The sequence below is a fragment of the Actinia tenebrosa genome, unplaced genomic scaffold (genome assembly GCF_029948245.1).
Source record: "Actinia tenebrosa isolate PJP-AT-01 unplaced genomic scaffold, QUT_ActTen_1.0 PGA_scaffold14__42_contigs__length_11649687, whole genome shotgun sequence".
Lineage (NCBI taxonomy): Eukaryota > Metazoa > Cnidaria > Anthozoa > Actiniaria > Actiniidae > Actinia > Actinia tenebrosa.
In genome coordinates, this window is record NW_028292574.1 from 3,959,397 (window position 1) to 3,981,968 (window position 22,572).

A 22,572-nucleotide genomic window follows, 5' to 3' on the forward strand; every position below is an offset into this window, starting at 1 on the left:
GCTGCCATCTTGGTTGAATTTAACAAATGAATTGTCAATGAATTATTTTGTTATATCAACCAAGATGGGTGGTGTGTCTTTTGTTATTTCACTCCCTTGGGAATGATATCAACCAAGATGGGTGGTGTGTCTTTTGTTATTTCACTTTCTTGGGAATGATATCAACCAAGATGGGTGGTGTGTCTTTTGTTATTTCACTCACTTGGGAATGATATCAACCAAGATGGGTGGTGTGTCTTTTGTTATTTCACTCCCTTGGGAATGATATCAACCAAGATGGGTGGTGTGTCTTTTGTTATTTCACTCCCTTGGGACTTATATCAACCAAGATGGGTGATGTGTCTTTTGTTATTTCACTTTCTTGGGAATGATATCAACCAAGATGGGTGGTGTGTCTTTTGTTATTTCACTTTCTTGGGAATGATATCAACCAAGATGGGTGGTGTGTCTTTTGTTATTTCACTCCCTTGGGAATGATATCAACCAAGATGGGTGGTGTGTCTTTTGTTATTTCACTTTCTTGGGAATGATATCAATCAAGATGGGTGGTGTGTCTTTTGTTATTTCACTTTCTTGGGAATGATATCAACCAAGATGGGTGGTGTGTCTTTTGTTATTTCACTTTCTTGGGAATGATATCAACCAAGATGGGTGGTGTGTCTTTGTTATTTCACTCCCTTGGGAATGATATCAACCAAGATGGGTGGTGTGTCTTTTGTTATTTCACTACCTTGGGAATGATATCAACCAAGATGGGTGGTGTGTCTTTTGTTATTTCACTCCCTTGGGAATGATATCAACCAAGATGGGTGGTGTGTCTTTTGTTATTTCACTCCCTTGGGAATGATATCAACCAAGATGGGTGGTGTGTCTTTTGTTATTTCACTCCCTTGGGAATGATATCAACCAAGATGGGTGGTGTGTCTTTTGTTATTTCACTCCCTTGGGAATGATATTAACCAAGATGGGTGGTGTGTCTTTTGTTATTTCACTTTCTTGGGAATGATATCAACCAAGATGGGTGGTGTGTCTTTTGTTATTTCACTTTCTTGGGAATGATATCAACCAAGATGGGTGGTGTGTCTTTTGTTATTTCACTTTCTTGTGAATGATATCAACCAAGATGGGTGGTGTGTCTTTTGTTATTTCACTTTCTTGGGAATGATATCAACCAAGATGTGTGGTGTGTCTTTTGTTATTTCACACCCTTGGGAATGATATCAACCAAGATGGGTGGTGTGTCTTTTGTTATTTCACTTTCTTGGGAATGATATCAACCAAAATGGATGGTGTGTCTTTTGTTATTTCACTTTCTTGGGAATGATATCAACCAAGATGGGTGGTGTGTCTTTTGTTATTTCACTCCCTTGGGAATGATATCACCCAAGATGGGTGGTGTGTCTTTTGTTATTTCACTTTCTTGGGAATGATATCAATCAAGATGGGTGGTGTGTCTTTTGTTATTTCACTTTCTTGGGAATGATATCAACCAAATGTGTCTTGTTATTTCACTTTCTTGGGAATGATATCAACCAAGATGGGTGGTGTGTCTTTTGTTATTTCACTCCCTTGGGAATGATATCAACCAAGATGGGTGGTGTGTCTTTTGTTATGTCACTCCCTTGGGAATGATATCAACCAAGATGGGTGGTGTGTCTTTTGTTATTTCACTCCCTTGGGAATGATATCAACCAAGATGGGTGGTGTGTCTTTTGTTATTTCACTCCCTTGGGAATGATATCAACCAAGATGGGTGGTGTGTCTTTTGTTATTTCACTCCCTTGGGAATGATATCAACCAAGATGGGTGGTGTGTCTTGTTATTTCACTCCCCTGGGAATGAGTGAAAACCAGAGATACAGGCAAGCTAGTTGCAGGACAACAATATCAGCACATATTCAATTTAGACAGGAATTTTCATAAGTAATCCTAGATTGGATCACCGTCAAAACACACTTAAGTTAGCTAATGACCAATTTCACAACCCAAGGTCTTACTTTTTGACCTCTTGAGCATGCGCATAGAGCAGTAGCGCGGAACTCCTGATGTATGTATTACTGTGTATACTTGACTTAAACAGAAATTTTCAAACTGCAGTTTTTGATATTCTGCAAACTCAGTGATTTGGTTTTTCGCTACTGTCAATCAAAAATAATTATTTGTTACCTTTAATGTTCTTGACTGGGGGCAGTAAAAGACAATTTCACAACAAGTGGTTGGAATGTCTGGCTTTTTCAGAATATGGAAAATCAGAATTGACTGCCCTAGATTGAATTATCGTTATAACTACCTTAAGTTAGCTAACGACCAATCTTTATACTTAGAAAACTCATGAATAATTCATGAGGAAAACACAATAGAAGTCATGACCATGAAGGAGGTTTTATATCTTAATAGATTCGTCTTCATTTGCATAAACTTTAACTTGGATTTTCTTTATCAAACTTGGTTCATTTCATAAAGCATTCTGTACAATATGAGAACATACATCATGAGTTTTTTAAGCCTTTTAATAAACTCGCAGATCGTGTATTATCAGGTCTAAAACACTCGGCTATGCCTCGTGTTTTTAAATCCTGATAAAATACTTCTGCTCGCTTATTAAACACTACTACATAAAACCTTTAACAGTTACAAACTAACGCAGCTTCTTTAATGTGACTGGAGTATAGGGTAACACTATGCTGACATCTTGTCAATCAGCCTCACCAAACTGAACATTTCTGTTCTGGGTTCATGTAAGAGTTGGGTTTACATTTGAATGCTTCCGCAAACTTTGGATAATTTTGTAATGTGCCTATGACTCTGAAATGAAAGAATGAAAGTTAAGAACAACTAGTTATATAATCCCAATCTCTTTCTTCCCTTTCCCTGGTTATTCCATCCTATTCCCTTTTAATAACCCCATGCATTTCCATCTCCTCCATCTGGTCATCCCATCCTTCTCTCTTTCCTCCCCTCCACTTTTGGTTATTCCATTCACTTATTTTCCCTGTCCTCCATCTTTTGATTATCCGCTTATTTCCTCTAGCCTCTCCCTCCCTACCCTTACTGATTCTGTCTTCACCGATTCCTCCCCACCATCCCCTCCCTTAATCACCCCATCCACTCTACCCTCTCCCTCCCTACCCTTACTGATTCTGTATTCACCTATTCCTCCCCACCATCCTCCCCTGATCACCCCATCCACTCTAGCCTCTCCCTCCCTACCCTTACTGATTCTGTCTTCACCGATTCCTCCCCACCATCCCCTCCCTTAATCGCCCCATCCACTCTACCCTCTCCCTCCCTACCCTTACTGATTCTGTCTTCACTGATTCCTCCCCACCATCCCCTCCCTTAAAGTGCATTACCTGAACTTAGAGTTTGAATGACTATCTTGCTCAATCTGTGTGAGTGCTGGCTTCTTGGTGTATATACTACACCAAGGCTAACAAAGACAAGAAAAAATACATTAGGGATAGGCTTGAAATTCAAGAGTGTAAAATCCTCATATTTTGCATTATGTCATATTGTTTTTTTCGTACATGGTTGGTTTTTGCTTCATTTTTTTCAAAAATTTGTTGAAAATGTGAATGTCGTTAAAACGACCTCAGGAAACCCTTTTTTTCTTTCCAGATTTGAAATGAGCATGATTGAGGTTTTCAATATATTCTGCAAACTTGTGGTTACAAGCTGCATGCTGAAAAATTTTTTTCGCTGCCATCAATCGACAATGATCAGTTGGTATCTTTTATATTTTTGACTGACAGCAGAGAAAAACCAATTTGGCAACAAGCCGTTGAAATGTCTGAGTTGGTAGAATATTGAAAACCACAGTAAGTTTGGGTTTTCAAAAAAGAGATTCAAAAAAATTTTCATGGATTTTTCCACCTTTAAAAGCAAAGGGCGGATCCAGGGTTGGTAATATAGGTGACTAGTCACCCCCCTTTTGCTCAAATTTATGGGTATTTCGTTAGTAACAGTCACCCCCCTTATCCTCGGATTCCTGGTAAGACCTTTGTAATAGGCACCCCCACCCCCCTTCTAAAATTCCTGGATCCGCCCCTGAAAAGACCATATATTTATAGCCTACCCTTGCAAATCCTACAAAGAAAAGCTGGTCTGCTGTCAATCCTAAGCCAGGAAGAACGCCTTCCATGCCGTGGGCTTTCACCCAGGACTTGTATCCCTGATAATGATAATAAATAATAATAATAGGTTTATTAACATGTCATTGCACTATAACAGTTTGTAGTTTTAATATGGTACGAAAATTATGGGGGGAGGGGGGGGTTCCTAAAACATACCTAAAAAAATAATGAGAAAAGAAAAAATAGAAAATTTATATTTTTAAAAATTTTAAATGAAAAGTAGAAAATGAAATAGAAAAATTTAGAAACAGAAAAATAAAATGTTAGAAAAATAGAAAATTAAAAAGCACGAAATGGAAAAAATTATAAATGACTGTGAAAAATATTAAATTAGTTGAGAAATGGGAAAAGAAAATAATGGGAAACTAAAGCTTACCGAATAAGCAATTTTGATTCCTCCGTTGTCGGCGATATTTTCATTTAAGGTATTACTTCCATTAAGCTGAGAAAAATATTGATAGGTAACCGTTAGCGATTTATTATTAGAAATCGATGGAAAACCATTTCAGTGTTGCCGTCACGTGATATAGTCAGTTTCAAAGAATGACTTTGGAAAGCATTTCAATTCCCACTCATAAAAAAATAATTCTTATGGGATTGGGAAGCCGTGTGTCGGCATGTACCGTGTACATGCTGTGAGACAGTACGCTATGTTTTCCACTCATACGATAAGCATTCTTATAGGAAGCTCTTTCAATGTTACAGCATGTCGTACTGTGCACGTGCTGTAAGTCAGTACCGTACATTTCCCACTCATACCATAATTATTTTTATGGGAAGCCCCTTCAATGTTACGGCATGTCGTACCGTGTACTTGCTATAAGTCAGTACCGTACGTTTCCCACTCATACCATAATTATTTTTATGGGAAGGCCCTTCAATGTTACGGCATGTCGTACCGTGTAGTAGTTACCTTAACGCCAAAAAGTGAAAATTTGTCGTACTGTTTAACAAGGCAGCTTGCCCTTTGGAGAAAGTTTTGGTTGGATTCATCTGACCACCAGGTCTTGTAATTCCCATCTTTATCGAACAGTCTCCCTAAAAAGGTTAACCATTACGATCATTTCTGTGGGGTTTTTTTTGTGTGTGTGCGTGTGTTTTCTTCACCCTTTGAATGTCTCTTTGTTCATTTCAACTTGAATTACTTCAAAGTTCATCGGCTGATTAACCAGGACCATACTTCCAGACATCGAGTGCTGAACCGTCGTATGGACTTACGGCTATGCTGGCGATTTCGACACCGCTATCCCGGGAGGAATTACAGACTGATCAGGAAGCTCGGCCGAAGCCTTAGGGAGAGGTTAATCGGCTCCTAGACCGTAGATGATTAACCCCTTGCTATGACCAGCATACCCGATGTTGCAATGGCGTCGCTGATGGCATAGTTCACATGAGAACTTCTTTCCATGTGGGATGCGTTCTAAAACGCTAGTCGTGTGTTTACGTACAATTGAGATTTTCTTAATTTATCCTTTAAGACACTTTGATAAGAGGCATTTCTTGACATCCACGACAAAGAAGAATGGGAAATAACTGGAGTGGAAAAAAAATATGCGCATGCGTACAAAGCGCGCTGATAATTATTCTTCGCGGGCTTTTCTAAACCACGTGATTAGTTACCAGTGCCATCAAAGCCATGGGTTATCTCGTGACCAATGACCATACCGATACCACCGTAGTTAAGATACCTGTGAGAAAACGAGGGAAAAATCAAAGAAGCAATGATGAAACCATTTCAATAAGTAAGCAGTAAGAGTCGATACTATAAAATACTTCCGAGCACAAAGCGAAGAGCAGTTTCGGTAAAAAAAAAATTTCGATGCAGAATTTTTCCGGTCAAAAGTTTTAAAAGTAGCCGACTTCCAAGATATGCTTCGTTTGTTCACACACAAAGGTTTCAATGTGAGCCTTCGTGCATAATGCTTAGTGATTCGTGACAGGAGAAAAGAAAGAATTTTTTTAACACTTAGCCTCGTACTGAAACCTTTGTGTGTCGAGATAAGCATATCTCGGAAGTGGGCTTTGTTCCAAGAGGTTAAGTTATCATTGAGGACATTTGTTTTGCTTTATTTTAGCGGTTTTTGTCTGCACTTGGTCTAAGAAATGCGACTCATCTTAAAAACGCTAAATTAAACCATAACTGCTAAAGTAAATTAGCTTCAAGCAATACGTACTTTGGGTAAAGTGGATTGTAAAAAGGAGGCTGCAAGATTCCAGCAAGAAAGACTGAAAATTAAACGCAGAAAGTCATTATCCATTTAAATTTTTTTTATAATGGATAAGATTTTAAGCCAGGTTTTAGGCGTGGACCTTTATGGCATGTATGGTACAATTTTTCCTTACAACTGTCGCGCGCAACTGTTTGTTATTGCTATTTTTCACTAGTGTCTTGGTATTCTCAAATAAGTTTTAACATTTGAGTATAAGAGATTTTGAAAAGAGTCGTGGTAGTTGAGGTTTGAAACGTCATTAGGGTTGAAGACCATTAAATCTCGAGTCATTTTTGTCGAGAATAAACCTTTTTGGCTTTGGCATTATATTTTCCTATTTCAAACAACGTGTTATTCCCTAGAGTATCATTTCTTTGTTTAACAGTTGCACACTTTCAGACCACGTGTTATTCCCTAGAGTATCATTTCTTTGTTTAACAGTTGCACACTTTCAGACCACGTGTTATTCCCTAGAGTATCATTTCTTTGTTTAATAGTTTCACACTTTCAGACCACGTGTTATTCCCTAGAGTATCATTTCTTTGTTTAAAAGTTGCACACTTTCAGACCACGTGTTATTCCCTAGAGTATCATTTCTTTGTTTAACAGTTGCACACTATTTCAGACCACGTGTCATTCCCTAGAGTATCATTTCTTTGTTTAATGTTTACCACTTTCAGACCATGTGTCATTCCCTAGAGTATCATTTCTTTGTTTAATGTTTACCACTTTCAGACCATGTGTCATTCCCTAGAGTATCATGTCTTTGTTTAATGTTTACCACTTTCAGACCACCTGTCATTCCCTAGAGTATCATTTCTTTGTTTAATGTTTACCACTTTCAGACCACGTGTCATTCCCTAGAGTATCATTTCTTTGTTTAATGTTTACCACTTTCAGACCACGTGTTATTCCCTAGAGTATCATTTCTTTGTTTAATGTTTACCACTTTCAGACCATGTGTCATTCCCTAGAGTATCATGTCTTTGTTTAATGTTTACCACTTTCAGACCATGTGTCATTCCCTAGAGAAATCATTTCTTTGTTTAATGTTTACCACTTTCAGACCATGTGTCATTCCCTAGAGAAATCATTTCTTTGTTTAATGTTTACCACTTTCAGACCACGTGTCATTCTCTAGAGTATCATTTCTTTGTTTAATGTTTACCACTTTCAGACCACGTGTCATTCCCTAGAGTATCATTTCTTTGTTTAATGTTTACCACTTTCAGACCACGTGTCATTCCCTAGAGTATCATTTCTTTGTTTAATGTTTACCACTTTCAGACCATGTGTCATTCCCTAGAGAAATCATTTCTTTGTTTAATGTTTACCACTTTCAGACCACGTGTCATTCTCTAGAGTATCATTTCTTTGTTTAATGTTTACCACTTTCAGACCACGTGTCATTCCCTAGAGAAATCATTTCTTTGTTTAATGTTTACCACTTTCAGACCACGTGTCATTCCCTAGAGTATCATTTCTTTGTTTAATGTTTACCACTTTCAGACCATGTGTCATTCCCTAGAGTATCATTTCTTTGTTTAATGTTTACCACTTTCAGACCACGTGTCATTCCCTAGAGTATCATTTCTTTGTTTAATGTTTACCACTTTCAGACCACGTGTCATTCCCTAGAGTATCATTTCTTTGTTTAATGTTTACCACTTTCAGACCACGTGTCATTCCCTAGAGTATCATTTCTTTGTTTAATGTTTACCACTTTCAGACCACGTGTCATTCCCTAGAGTATCATTTCTTTGTTTAATGTTTACCACTTTCAGACCACGTGTCATTCCCTAGAGTATCATTTCTTTGTTTAATGGTTGCACACTTTCAGACCATGTGTCATTCCCTAGAGTATCATTTCTTTGTTTAATGTTTACCACTTTCAGACCACGTGTCATTCCCTAGAGTATCATTTCTTTGTTTAATGGTTGCACACTTTCAGACCACGTGTTATTCCCTAGAGTATCATTTCTTTGTTTAATGGTTGCACACTTTCAGACCACGTGTTATTCCCTAGAGTATCATTTCTTTGTTTAACAGTTGCACACTATTTCAGACCACGTGTTATTCCCTAGAGTATCATTTCTTTGTTTAATGGTTGCACACTTTCAGACCACGTGTTATTCCCTAGAGTATCATTTCTTTGTTTAATGGTTGCACACTTTCAGACCACGTGTTATTCCCTAGAGTATCATTTCTTTGTTTAATGGTTGCACACTTTCAGACCACGCGTTATTCCCTAGAGTATCATTTCTTTGTTTAACAGTTGCACACTATTTCAGACCACGTGTTGTTCCCTAGAGTATCATTTCTTTGTTTAACAGTTGCACACTATTTCAGACCACGTGTTATTCCCTAGAGTATCATTTCTTTGTTTAACAGTTGCACACTATTTCAGATCAAGTGTTATTCCCTAGAGTATCATTTCTTTGTTTAACAGTTGCACACTATTTCAGACCACGTGTTATTCCCCAGAGTATCATTTCTTTGTTTAACAGTTGCACACTATTTCAGATCACGTGTTATTCCCTAGAGTATCATTTCTTTGTTTAACAGTTGCGCATGAGACACATTAATATGGATAAAACTCAAACGAATCCTATTCTCAAGAGAATGACACGTGGCCGGTCTGAAATGGAAAAACATTATGCCCTAAGGAAAAGAAATAATACTCAAGGGAATGACACGTGGTCTGAAATGGTGAAACATTACATCCAAGCAAAAGAGGTGTATTGGGTAAAGAAGTCTGTTGATAATATTGAGTAGCACAATACCTATTCTGTTTTGATTGGGTGCATAGTATCCATTGGTCTGGGACGGGCCTAGGAGCCACCTAAAATAATAACAACACAGTTATTTTAATAACTTAAAAGACTAAACAAGCAGCCAGCAGAGTTTTATAAGGGAATGTCTTCATTCGTCTAGCATTATACGAAATAGAAAATGGTTGCTTGAAATAACAAAATTGACTTGAAAGTCCCTTGCTTTTAACCTTGCACTTCTTGGGTTACTTTGGGGTACTCTTAGAGTATCCCAAGATAAGAAATAGTAAAACACATGGCTGCCATGTTGGTTGATATAACGAAAGAAACCAAGACCAAATCTTTTGTTCAAGTCATCCAACATGGCGGCTATGACGTCACAAGGACAAAAGACATGGCCGCCATGTTGGTTGATATAACAAAAGAAACCAAGACCAAATCTTTTGTTCCAGTCATCCAACATGGTGGCTATGACGTCACATGCACAAGGACAAAAGACATGGCCGCCATATTAGTTGACATAACAAAAGATACTTGCAACAAATGCCTTGTTAAATTCAACGATTGGCCATTTGTCTTCGTTTCTGTGACTCAAACAACTCGAAAACTTTGTCAATCAAATGCAAAACACAGTTTTAAGCTTATATGTCTTAGTATATAAAGGAAAAGCAGTTCCCAAGAAAACACGTTGACTTCAGGTGCCCCGTGGGGGGGGGGGGGGGGGCTGTTTGTACTTACTCATCCTTGTCAACTGGTTTCGTTAATTTAGCAAAATTCGTTTGGACCATGAATTTCATCGTGTTTCTGACATTTTGGAATAGCTGACTTCCAACCTCCAGCTGAAAGTATAAATGCCTATTGTTAAACCAAGAAAGATGAGTCGACTGTTTTCGAGAAGTCCCCTTCACAGCTCCCTGCGCCATCTTTAAAGGTAAACGTGCCTGTGCATCGAAGCGAGGACGACTTTGGCCTCGCAATAGGCCCCTTTCAGCACGTCGGAATGCAGCTCAATTTGGAGGACATAACGATTGGTTCCCAGTTCTCAGGAGATTGAAATTCTTTTGTTTTGTCGTGGAGGTGTATTTTCTTCCTAGATTTGTCATCCAAATTGAGCTACTTTGACGTCGCATGCAAGGGGCCTAAAGAACTTAAAAGAGATAGCGATTGTGGTCTAGCTTTGATACAAACGTATTTTCTTTATCATGCCTTATATGGTGTTTTTTGTACCCAAGCTAGATCACAATGCATCGAAGTCAGAACACCTATGGAAGAGTTAACGAATCTCCGATTATGTCGTGTGGTGACACTAGAGAAAAACGTTCGCGCACGCGTGCATTTCAGCACGTTTTCTAGGAATTTTGAAGAGTTTGAATGAAAAAATAAATGTTTGTTTTCTCCAAGTATACAAAAAAGTTCAAGAGTATACTTTTGTCAGACCAAGAAAATTTATTAACAAACACAATATGAAAGAATTAGCCTTAAGTTTCAAGCATGGACACTAAGTTTTGGCATTTTGAGAGGTCCAATTTATCAGGCATCTTTGAAAGTCAAATTTACTTATGTTTTGACTAATTTGCATACGGATTCAGAGCATGCGCAGACGTTTTTCACTCGTGTCGTGGTATGTCCTTATTTACCACCAAATGACTGGTGGATATATATCTGATTGGCTTTTACTTACATCTTTAATCTCATTGGTCAGTTTCACAGGATCTTTGATGAAATCAGGATATCCAATATCTTCCTTAATTGCCAGAGCCTGGGAACGAAAAAGCTAGATTCGTTATCGATATCCTTGTACCCAGATCTCTTACACGGAAGGATTAGGAAGAGAAAGGACTGGGAACATTTGCGCATGCGTTAACGAAAGAAAGCCCCTTGAATCAAGGGAGAGAATCCAGGAGTTTAACCCAAGACCCCTGAGATTAGAGGTGGGTGCACTAATGCTACAGGATCGTTGATTCCCTTCATCTCGGCATATGACCTCACCTTTTGCCTCGCGTTTTCCTTCGTATTCCCATCCATCCATGTACACTCGGCAAGATTCTTCAAAAAAGATTCTCGAACATAATTCGACATCTCTTTTATCTAAAAAAAAGAAAACCTGTTTTTACCGACCAACGGAGTAACCTGACCTTATGATCGATGTTTTTAACCTGTTTTTACCGACCAACGGAGTAACCTGACCTTGTGATCGATGTTTTTAACCTGTTTTTACCGACCAACGGAGTAACCTGACCTTATGATCGATGTTTTTAACCTGTTTTTACCGACCAACGGAGTAACCTGACCTTATGATCGATGTTTTTAACCTGTTTTTACCGACCAACGGAGTAACCTGACCTTGTGATCGATGTTTTTAACCTGTTTTTACCGACCAACGGAGTAACCTGACCTTGTAATCGATGTTTTTAACCTTTTTTTACCGACCAACTTGCGAGACAAGTTGCAGATAAAATTGCTCCGATGTAATCGCGCCTTTAAGGAGAGCGCTTGCCGACTCAAAAACAAGATGCTAAAACTCAGTAAACTTCTTACCGTAGCTCGACTTTCCTTGTCAAAGGCCCGTTCAACGAACAACAAACCAAGGGGCATTTTCATCGCATATTGCATGTTCGATAAGCATTTTTTCCAACGATGATCCGTCGCGTTCCCGACTAGAGAACTTCTAAAGAGATTGTTAGCTTCACTGTAGTTGGACGGAAGTGCAAGGATAAACTGATGGATGACAGTCCACATGGCGTAGTTATCGATAACTTTGGGATCTCTGATAGAATAGAAAAGACACTTTGAATACTCGTCGAAGGTTTGAGTATGCACGACTATTTGGACCAATCGGCTTGGTAGGAACGAAACCGAGGAGCTCTGGGTGCAAGAATGTTGTAAATAACAGCGAATGGCCTTCGTAATGTGGCACCTACTGCGCATGGCGTAATGTGGCACCTATTGCGCATGGCGTAATGTAGCACCTACTGCACATGGCGTAATGTAGCACCTACTGCGCATGGCGTAATGTGGCACCTACTGCGCATGGCGTAATGTAGCACCTACTGCGCATGGCGTAATGTGGCACCTACTGCGCATGGCGTAATGTAGCACCTACTGCGCATGACATAATGTGGAACCTACTGCGCATGGCAGTAATGTGAATCTCGTGTAAATCACATTAGACCAGATTCAATTGTTCCTGCCTCCTGTCATGGCTGCCATCACGTGATGGTGCAAAACCTCTATAGAAAGATAAAAGTTATACTTACTTTATGGTTTGGTTGACGTAAAGCTGGTACAGATATAGGAGATATTTTGGTGGATAAACTAGGATTCTGGATTTCTCGTCGAAAGTGAACTTTTGTGAGCTAAAAACTTGCGTCAGAAAACCAACAATTTCAGCGACCTACAAATACCGAAACACACACACACAAAGATAATTAAAGAATAATGAGTGGATGACTAAATAGAGTAATACTAAAACCACAGGCAACCCAAGATTTCAAAATGTTCTGAACATACAAACAAGTTACAACCCGAAAAGTGCTATATAAAGTGTTTTATAATCGAGATAATATTGTAACTTTTTTAATCAAATTCTCATAAGATTTTTATTGAAAAAAACAGAGCCCGCGTTCCTCTTGGTCAGCATTTCTCGGTACCGACCAAGAGATACGTGGGCTCTGGGTAGGAGATTGCGTATGATAATTTATTTTCTTTTAATTCTCGGACCAGGAAAATCATTATTACGTCGTCCCCCGTGCAAACACACTTTGGAAGTGAGGGTCGGGAGGGTGGATACTTACTTTGATTCCTGAGGCATTCGCGAGCTGTTTAATAGATATAGTGATATCGTTTTCCAGGTTCCCGGATGCCGCAGCCTGTTGCATGAGCTCCTCCGCCGAGTACGAACCATAGTTTAATTGCTCAAGCTGAAATCATTGAGATATTTACTTATTTATTTATTTTTATTCGTGGGATTTATACAATGTCTTCCCAAGGTCTTCTCGTCCACTTTTTTAAGAGCAGGGCAAGGTGAATCTGTGAGTGAACCGTGCACTGACTTATACCTTCCTCGATTTGAACATGGAATTAGGGCACAGGTTTGTATAGCCACTGGAGACAGGTTTGTTAAACAAGGACTACTATTATGCGGTATTCAGTATACGGTTAATCAAGTCAAACCTTAGATAAAGCAGCTTCAAATTTGTAGACTTCCATCATCAGGGCGTCAGTCCTCGTAGAGTTTTTATCATCGCTAATAAGATAGGCAACCCTCTTCATGTATTGTTGGTAAGCTTCTCGAACCTGACGAGAAAAATACGACATATGCTCAAGGGACCGCTTAACCTTCTTTCATGGACTAAAACTTGGAAAAAGAACTAGAAAATAATCAAAAATGGAAGAAACCACTACGTCAGGTGGGTGTCCTGTCCACCCAACTGAATACTTGTTCTCAGTCTCTCACACAATTACTGGATTTCACTTGACGTCATTTCCTGTCTCAAGTAGAATGTTCATCATGAATCACAAGTTTTCAATTGAAGGTTTTCACGGCGGCCATGTTGGAGGAACTTAACAAAAGAATTCAATGAATTCTTTTGTTATATCCTCCAACATGGCCGCCGTGTCTTTTGTTATTTCATTCTCTTGGGAATGGTTGAAAACCATCAATAGAATTCTTTCTGGTTGACAGCATATTGTGGTCAGTTTTTGGCCACCATTTGGAGCAGATAATGATATTGAAAGACTTTTATCAGCTGATTGAAACTCAGCAATTCTTGGAATGCAACCACGTGACCGAAAAATCCCTTGAGACATGAATAACAATGAAACAGCCGCCATCTTGGTTGATCTAACAAGAGAAGCTAATGAGAAGTGCTTTGTAATCATCAACCAAGATGGAGGCTATGACGTAACATGCACATGCTCTATACGTTCGTTTATGTTCAAAGATTCTTGTCCATCCAAAAGCCTTTGCCCCAGTCCCCGTGTGCCAAGCTAAAGCCCAGTCTCTCGTACGTACCTTTAGGTTGTTAGCAGTGTCTTTGACGTAGTAATCTTTAGACATCCCTACTGATGCTTTCTCAAACTAGAAGGAAAAAAGAGTAGCTAAATGAATAAGAAATTCGTCATTCATGGTTCCGAATCCCCTTAGTTACCGTTGCTATGTCTCACAAGCTCAACAAATTATCTAGAATATCTCAGTATACAACTCTTTACCTTCGTGCAAATTGCCCATTTCAGACCACGTGACATTCCCTTGAGAATTATTCTTTTATGACGAACAAGTTAGAATATTTACACATGAAAGAATCAACTTCCAAGAGTGGCATCACATGGTCAGAACTGTGCACAACAAGCAACCAAGGTAAAGAAGGTCTAAATTATAACTCTGATCGCGGGAAATTGATTATAAATTCTTTCAATTCTTTCGTAATTCTTGTAGTACTCTCGAAAACGAATACTTTTTACTTATTTGTTGGACAAGGTTTTTATTCCACTGGTAAAACACTGCAACGGTGATTTGTTCGCTATTGTCTGAGTCGGAGTCATGAATGAATTCCGAAGTTCAAAAAAATGACCTCGTGGCGTATGGGATTGTGGGAAGTTATTTGTCGACGATATCAAGGAGCTTCGACATCTTAAAGGCCAGTTTAGACGGTACGATTTTCGCCTACAACTATTGTATACAACACGCTCGTGCCATCCTACAACTCGTAGCGTGTAAATCAAGCCTACAACTCGCCTACGACAGACGCAAGCGTGTTGTATACGATAGTTGTAGGCGAAAATCGTACCGTCTAAATTTAGTCTCACAATCATGTGCAGTTACGTTACCATAACAACGTGAGTGTCTGAGCGTTGAGGGTTGACTCTGACTTTAACATTGAACAAAGGCTTCTTCGGAACAACTTGGTTGATTTTCGCTATTCTCAAGAGGATGTCTTCATCGGATACATTGCCATTCACGTGCCAACCACCAAGCTCCCGGATGACAGTTTTCAACGGCGCGTCTCCTGTTGCTTCTACTGCGTCTGCGTCGATGCAGCTGTTGTAGAACCGTGCTGTCTTCATTACTGCTTCATTCTGAGAAAAACAGAAAAATACTAATTGAAGGGGTTTCTTGCAGCACGTGGTGTCTTGCAGCACGTGATGTCTTGCAGCACGTCGGAATGCAGCTCAATTTGGAGGACATAACAATAGGTTTGCAAATAGACCCTTTTCGAGTTCCAAATTACCGCTATGCTTCTTGATTACAGACTCATTTACTCAGGCTAAGCCTTGATTTTGTGAAGAATATTCACGTGTTCCAGTCAAGGTCCGTTAAGTTTCAAAGTGTTTGTATTGTTGAACTTGTGCATTCTTTACTTTACCGTTGGTATTTGCGAGTAATTAGACACTGATTCGAGGCTTAGCCTGAGCAAATAAGTCTGTAATCAAGAAACACAGCGGTAATTTGGAACTCGAAAAGGGTCTATTCTCATGAATTTGAAATTCTTTTGTTTTATCCTCCAACTTGAGCTACTTCGACTTCACTGGCGTGCAAGGGGTCTATTTCCCCTATCTTACCATACCTTACTATAAGTTTTCCATGAAGATTCCACAGCTTTCTTTAAAACAGCATAGTTTTTCTCAGACACGGTAGAGAATCCTGTTCTGGAGGTTTCGCCTTTTCTTAAGGGATTACTCTTTATCCATCCACCACAGGCATACTGATAGAAATCTTCACATGGATCGACACTTTGGTTGAGCTGTTGCAGCATGTCTAAACGAATAAGAGGTTGTTAATAGTTTGCGATCATTCCCAAGAAAGCCATGAACCAAACGAAGATATGGCGGCCATGTTGGTGGCATTCTTTAAAAAAGAAATCTGGGCTGGTTGTACGAAGGAAGATAGCGCTATCCGATGGATAAATCTTATTCAGTGAATAAATTTATTGGATAAGAGCATCGACTTTTCCACTTGATAAGGATTTTATCCGTTCGATAGCGCTATCCACCCTTCGTACAACTGGGCCCTGTGAAATACCATCAATATGGCGACCATGACGTGACTTGCAAAAAAGAATCATTTATTAGAGAGTTTAACAGCAGCTATATATGTCGTAGAGTAGGAAGAATGCAATGTCTTTGTATAACAAGAGATTTAATTTCCCAAAGGAGAAAATCTCTGTTGTCTTGTCCGCCAACATGGCTGCCTGTGAAAATGAAACGCCTATTTAAATATCGTTTGAGTATTACCTTTTCCTATTGCACGCCATTTCATTCTCTTGAGAATCATTTTCTATTTTTTCGCAGGCGTTAAAAAATAGGGACGCAATCTTACATCTTTGCGAAGATAACCGAAAACGTAGCGCGGGCTTTTAGAACGAAAGGGGTGCATTATTTAACAATTATTCGCCGAAGGCGAAGTGATCATCGGGGAATATTTACCGAGACGTGAGTCTTCTAGCGGCGAGGTAAATATTCCCCGATAATCACTGAGCCTGAGGCAAATAATTGTTTTAGAAGAAGAAGAAAAAGAAGATAAAAGGCATTTTTTTCCCGGTAGCAGCAACAAAGCGGCTGGCCGCCATTTTGGATTTTCGCTCGAGGTGATTATCGTGTGATAGTGTGAGTTTCTTGACCAATCAGCGCGCGAGATTTCCTATAATCACCTGCGTATTTTTACTAAATATGTATACTTCAATTAAAGAAATGGGTAGCATTGACCTTTGTGGCACTTTCTGCGGTTACTACGCTAGCAGGTGAAGTACGATACTGGGGAAAAAAATAGTTAACTTGTAAATTTAATCAAATTGTTATTAATGGAAGACAAAATCTGACGCCTTTTCAATCATAAGTAGTTCTTTTGATTAGAAGACACAGCGTCTAGACAGCTCATATTGAAACCGGAAAAGGCTTGACAAAAAATCGTGTTATCATCCGTAAAAAGATTTTTGTATTTTTTCCCAAACTAGTTTTTTAATCGATAGAATAGTAATTAGAAGGTTTTTGAATGATTGGGAAACTTGTGGTAGCTTCCACAACATCCAATTGGCTTCCGCTCTGAACCAATTAGAAACAGCAAAAACAATTACCGTCCAATCAGATTGCTTAAAAACAGGATACCACTTTGCGACTCTAGCAGTGCGTGTTTTTACTACAAGCGAAGATACAGGAAGCCCGCTTCAGTGAGCACAACAATTATCATGGATTTGTATATACATTTCTTATTAGTATCAAAAACAGAAATAGATAAATTTACTTCACCCTTAGGTTATAGATTTTTAGGTTTTTATCGGTTCACTGGGTTTTGGCACGCTTATACCGGAAGTGTTCGCTCCGTAATGTCGACAATGCGTCTAAAGCTAAAGCATAATTTTATATTTCGAATCCTAAGGAATATGGATAATAATGATGAAACGTTTTATTTAGAACAGCATTTTTTAAAGTTAGGAATATATATAAATATAAACGGCATTAAAACAGCTCGTTTCGATAAAATTTCAAAAACCCTTTTTTCAGCATGATACATCGAGACGGGAGTTCGTAGATTAATCTGTCTTTTTTTTTTTTTTTTTTTTCTTCTTCTTTTTTTTCAAGAACTTTCCTTTTTAAAGAACTTTTCATAGCAGCGGTTTAAGTATTTCTTAATGCATTGTTCTAAAAAACAAGAAACATAACACGGTCATAAAAGCATGATTAAAACATGAAAAACTCCGAATATAAATCAGATTCACCTGACAGCTGATTTTCAAAGAAAAGAAAAACTATACAGTAAAATGGAAACCACAAAGCACTAGGAATCAGGAGAAATCCTAATTAATTCCCACACAAAACATTTGAAAAATAAGAAATCAAAATCAGTCGACTGATTAAAAAGGAATTCCAAAAGCTCTAGTCTTGTGTTTTGCTCTCCTCTGCACAAGTGACATCGCTGGTTTCCTATATTGGTCTTTTTAATTCAATAATTTATCTTTACTACAAAAAAAAAAAAAACAAAAACTAATTAATTAAAAAAAAAAAAATTCAAATGAAGCTCAGTTTTTTTTCAAACAATTCTCTCGTAGTACTTAGATTCGGAATTACATTTCCCCCTCGAATATCGTGGTTGCGTGATTGAGTTACTCTCAAATGGTTTGCGAATAATAAATTTAGTATTGTATTTTTAACTCGATAATGTTTCAAAAATGGTGTAAATTTAAGCAAATCTGCGGCCACAAATGATAAGTATTTTAACTACAAGATTACAGGTAGGAAAAATCTTTTTTTCCTTCTTACCATAAGCTGCAATTACACACTTTTTAGTGTTACATTGATGCGGCGGAGGCAATGGCGTCGGAGTTGTCTTGGATCTCTCAACGGCGAATAGAACAATAAAAACTATACACAGAACAACGAGAACGGCTACTAAGACCAGAAGAAGCCTAAATTTTTGGAAATGTCGAAGCTTGTACTTGAGATTGAAGTCATTATCACCTTCGGGATCCTAGCCAGTTTTGAATGAAAAGAGAAAAGAAAAATTGCAAACGCATTCAATTGAATATAAATAACCTAAAGATATGAAAAAATTAAAAATGTATACCATGTTGAAGGCGAACAGGAGCTAGGATTTCTCATGTGAGGCCGTGTGTAGTGTGGTAAACCTATCCGAGTATGACAGCGTCATATTCAAATCAGTACTAGAGTGACCTATATCCGGAAAATCAGGAATGGTTCAATTTGAAGCCGGAATACCTTGATTAAGATTGATATATAATGGCTTTTCTAAAACGAAATTTTTTAAAAAATGGATGAACAATGGACGGACGGACGGACGGATGGATGGATGGATGGATGGATGGATGGATGGATGGATGGATGGATGGATGGATGTGATGGATGTGATGGATGGATGGATGGATGGATGGATGGATGGATGGATGGATGGATGGATGGATGGATGGAAGGATGGATGGATGGATGGATGGATGTGATGGATGGATGAATGGATGGATGTGATGGATGTGATGGATGTGATGGATGGATGAATGGATGGATGGATGTGATGGATGTGATGGATGTGATGGATGTGATGAATGGATGGGACGGATGGTTGGATAGATTGAATAGATGGGATGAATGGATGGATAGATAAGTGGGTAGGTGGATGAATGGATGGAAGGATGGACGGATGGACGGATGGAAAGATAAAAACAGAGGAAAGTAGATTAAAACAGAGCACTGATGTACGTAGAGAGGGGTACCGGGTAAAGTACGCATCGTCGGCTAGCTGAAGGAACACTTCCCGATCCGCACAGTCGACGTTCGTAGACGTTACCGTTTCGCTATCAAAAATGGCTATACTATGGCCTTAGACGATTTCTCAACTAAAACGAATTGCAATGACCTCTCATGCTTAACTGTGTGATTGTGTTACTAGGACTACATTGCGTTACCTAGGTCTCAAGCACCATACATTCAATTAGAATAGGTAAAAACGAATAATTGGGCTTCATAATACCACTTTAAGACTCCTCTCCCTCAAAAGGAAACCTTTCTAAACTATTCAATGGCATGTCGTTATTCTTGTGCATGGAATATCTTTGGAAGAGAATGTATTAATCTTAGGCAAATGATAACTTCAACAGAAGAGAATCGTGCATGCAAACAAACTTTCTTACCATAAGCTGTGAAAAGGCAATTCTTAGTGTCACAGATAAGCCTTCCACTCGTGGTTCCTTTCTCCTTTGTTCGGCTCATTGACACAGCGAATAGTACAATAAATACAATAGTAAGAACAGCTAGGACACCAGCAACGACTGCAAGGATCTTAAACTTCCCAAAATGTCTAAGCTTGTATTTCACGTGCGTATCTCCTTCATAGAAATCATCCGTGGATCCCCCAAACGGCTGCTCTAAAGTGCTTCCCATTTTGAAAAAGAAATTATCTAGTTACCACACGCATCCAACTCTGCTCCTTGAGAAGAATTTTCTGTGAATTTTTGCTGGGAAAGTTGGTGACAAAAGTATGTTCAGCTCACAGCTTGGCAGAGAACCTGGTAGAGAACTATGCGAAGTTTATACGATATCATATGACGTGTCTTGGCGTTTGGAGTAGAGGATGGATGGCCGTGCCATGTGAAGATATCACGCCAACTCATATAGTGCAAGAATATAAAAAAGTCTTCGAAATCACTTTAATAAAGATTTAAAACCTTCTTTTGTTGAGAAACTATAATTTTCATTCATGGCTTCAAAAATAAGGTTTTGTGCATGTGGACGTTGTTTCGTTATGTGATAGAGGAAGTGACGTAATGCTAAACTTTCCATAACAACCTCGGTTCACCTTTGGCCTTACGGATTATCAAGACGAATATGTTCTGTTTCTGCATAGTTAACTATGGTGTTTTTCGTCTTTTTTCCAGTTCATTGATATTTCTATATCAAACTAGTGTACTAAGATTATAAAATATTTGATTTATCGGAAAAAGAATTTTGTTATCAAATTTGTCACATTGATAATAGCGAAATATAATGAATTTTTGAAACTAAGTATTTTTGTGGCACTCTGTCGGACTAACAAAAAAAAGACATCCTAAAACTGTCGAAAACACTAAACACGCATGTTCTAAACTCGAGTACTAAAGCAGCCGGAGTGTTTTGTAGTATTAGATCAAAGACTAAAATAATATTGCAGCCACACAGAGCTTGTGTTAATCCGTGAGTAATTTTCACCATTTTAAGAGTGGCTAGTACTAAAACAAAAAAGGTACTCACCCACGGCTGCGAAGAGACACCTTTTAGAGTCACAAATCTTTTTTGTCGTAACTCCTCTTGCCTTCTTTTCTGCTTTCTTTCTAGCTTCTCTTTCAACAGCAAAAAGGATAATAAACACGAGGCAGAAAATTCCAAGGATTGCTAACCCACCTAAGAATATTGCACGCCATTTCTTTCTCTTTTTGGTGACAATTTTAAGGTTTTTATCAATTTCTGGGTTAAGTGGTTCCATATCTTAAGAAAAGATTTCAAATATGACCTATAAATGGCTAAAGTACGGTGTATTGTTATGCGACAATGTTTAATTGCTCTAAAGGACGCTGTAAAGGGATGCAGTTTAAAGCCGATGTGACAAAACGTTGAGAAACGGACTCTTGATTATGATTACATAAGGCTTTCAATGTTATTGTTTTAAATGTCTTTAGTCAACAAATAGTGACAGACAATGATACCAACTCTTGGAATTTAATTTGGAAAATTCTTACTATTATGTTACGAACAGTGGTTGTGTATTTTCTTAATATCATGACTAGAATTAAGTTTCATGAAATATTTTCATTCATTCTAAGAGGGGTCGCAAGATCAATAATAATAATGGGGGTCATTAATTTGAACACAGGCAGCCCAAGCTAAGTGGGGAATGTATAATTTTTTTTTGTTAAAAAGGCTCAGATTGTCCTAAAACATGGCTCTAGTAAGCAAAAGGAGCCAAAGAAAACGTAGCTATTCGCGAAAATTCTAAAACTTCCACAAAAAAATGATATTTTTAATGACACACTAAAAACCTTTTGGGCTCCCTGTGTTTTGACTAACAGAACAGAACAGAATAATGGAAAAGATTTTTGTACTAGCGGCATCAAAACGTAATCAATAAAACGGAGAATTTACAGAAGAACTTTAAAACTTAGAACTTTTTTGTGTGGCTATATTAACAAAAGAATCGAAAAGGATTCTACTGTTGGTCGTATTGCACAGCACTATGGAAAGCAGGTGTTTTATTCTTTATAGTACATTATCTAATAAATTTTTAGCAGTTTTAAATTACAGTATAGATTTAGTATTAGTTTTAAGATTCATTTATCTAGTATTTCTTTGTAAAATTCTGATGAGTGTTAACTGATATGATAAAGTTATTTTAAAGGTTTGGGTTCCCTGTGGAATGGAGTAACCTGCTATGTATTGTGGTTAATGTCATAAATTCAGCATGGCGGCCGGTCCGATAGCAGAAAGAAATCAAGGTTTGTTTGCTCTTTTTATCTTTTTAGACTATTCCAAACTCTCTATCCTTCGGCGTATATATTAGCTATGCAATATTCTAGCTCTATTCCCATTTTTACGCTAAAATATGAATTTTTACTATGCTATTTGTTTGCTTTTGTTTCTTGTCTGTTGTCACCTACGTACTTGCATTTTGAAAACGTTTTTGATAAGATTTTCTCGTGAACGACAGATTAACGTTGTTTTTTAACAATCTTTGCTCTTAAATGGTAGTATAGACTCAATAACTGGTAGTTAGATAAAAAGTTTGGGTTTAAGGGTTGCGAAGTCTTCATTATAAAGCTTTTTATTCTTCAGCGTGGTTGTTTATGAATTCTGTGTTGTGAACTGCATATTTTTAGATTCAAATTTGATACAAACGCAAAGAAAAATATCTATATTTCATGCAAATCAAGCTTCTCTCGAATATCATCATGCAAGTAAAATAATTTATCAGTTTGAAAGCAAT

At 38.1% G+C, this 22,572-nt stretch overlaps 2 protein-coding genes across 3 annotated transcripts in view; one reads left to right on the forward strand and one right to left on the reverse strand.

The window, feature by feature from the left end:
• Positions 1-1,896: 1,896 nt before the first annotated feature.
• On the reverse strand, positions 1,897-20,330 carry LOC116290885 (endothelin-converting enzyme 2). 2 transcript variants are annotated; one of them, XM_089029582.1, is made up of 20 exons: positions 18,673-18,783; positions 18,369-18,576; positions 15,680-15,870; positions 14,943-15,191; positions 14,128-14,193; positions 13,287-13,409; positions 12,908-13,033; positions 12,371-12,507; positions 11,652-11,880; positions 11,103-11,201; positions 10,795-10,872; positions 9,852-9,952; positions 9,126-9,184; positions 6,307-6,358; positions 5,753-5,820; positions 5,046-5,170; positions 4,509-4,574; positions 4,075-4,170; positions 3,353-3,429; positions 1,897-2,804 (listed from the first exon to the last, which is right to left on the reverse strand). In XM_089029582.1, exons 1-20 carry the CDS (start codon positions 18,673-18,675, stop codon positions 2,705-2,707), a joined length of 2,253 nt encoding a protein of 750 aa, XP_088885708.1. In that variant the 5' UTR covers positions 18,676-18,783; the 3' UTR covers positions 1,897-2,704. The 2 variants fall into 2 exon arrangements, with proteins under 2 accessions (XP_088885708.1, XP_088885707.1); XM_089029581.1 differs by lacking the exons at positions 18,369-18,576; positions 18,673-18,783 and adding an exon at positions 19,751-20,330.
• Positions 20,331-22,022: 1,692 nt separating this feature from the next.
• LOC116290890 (splicing factor 3B subunit 4) overlaps positions 22,023-22,572 on the forward strand; it is a 6,987-nt gene continuing 6,437 nt past the window's right edge. Inside the window, exon 1 of the mRNA XM_031698009.2 lies at positions 22,023-22,084. Within this exon, the coding sequence (XP_031553869.1) occupies positions 22,051-22,084 (34 nt within the window). The 5' untranslated portion in view covers positions 22,023-22,050. The remainder of the gene's footprint in view (positions 22,085-22,572) is intronic.

Excerpts from the sequence above, each read along its gene's own strand:
- LOC116290885 (XM_089029581.1), bottom strand. The coding sequence starts at position 20,000 with ATGGGAAGCACTTTAGAGCAGCCGTTTGGGGGATCCACGGATGATTTC. Across the intron at positions 13,034-13,286 it reads TTGAAGCTGCTTTATCTAAG|CTTGAGCAATTAAACTATGG; the intron begins GTTTGACTTGAT and ends CAATGATTTCAG. Across the intron at positions 5,821-6,306 it reads TACAATCCACTTTACCCAAA|GTATCTTAACTACGGTGGTA; the intron begins GTACGTATTGCT and ends GTTTTCTCACAG.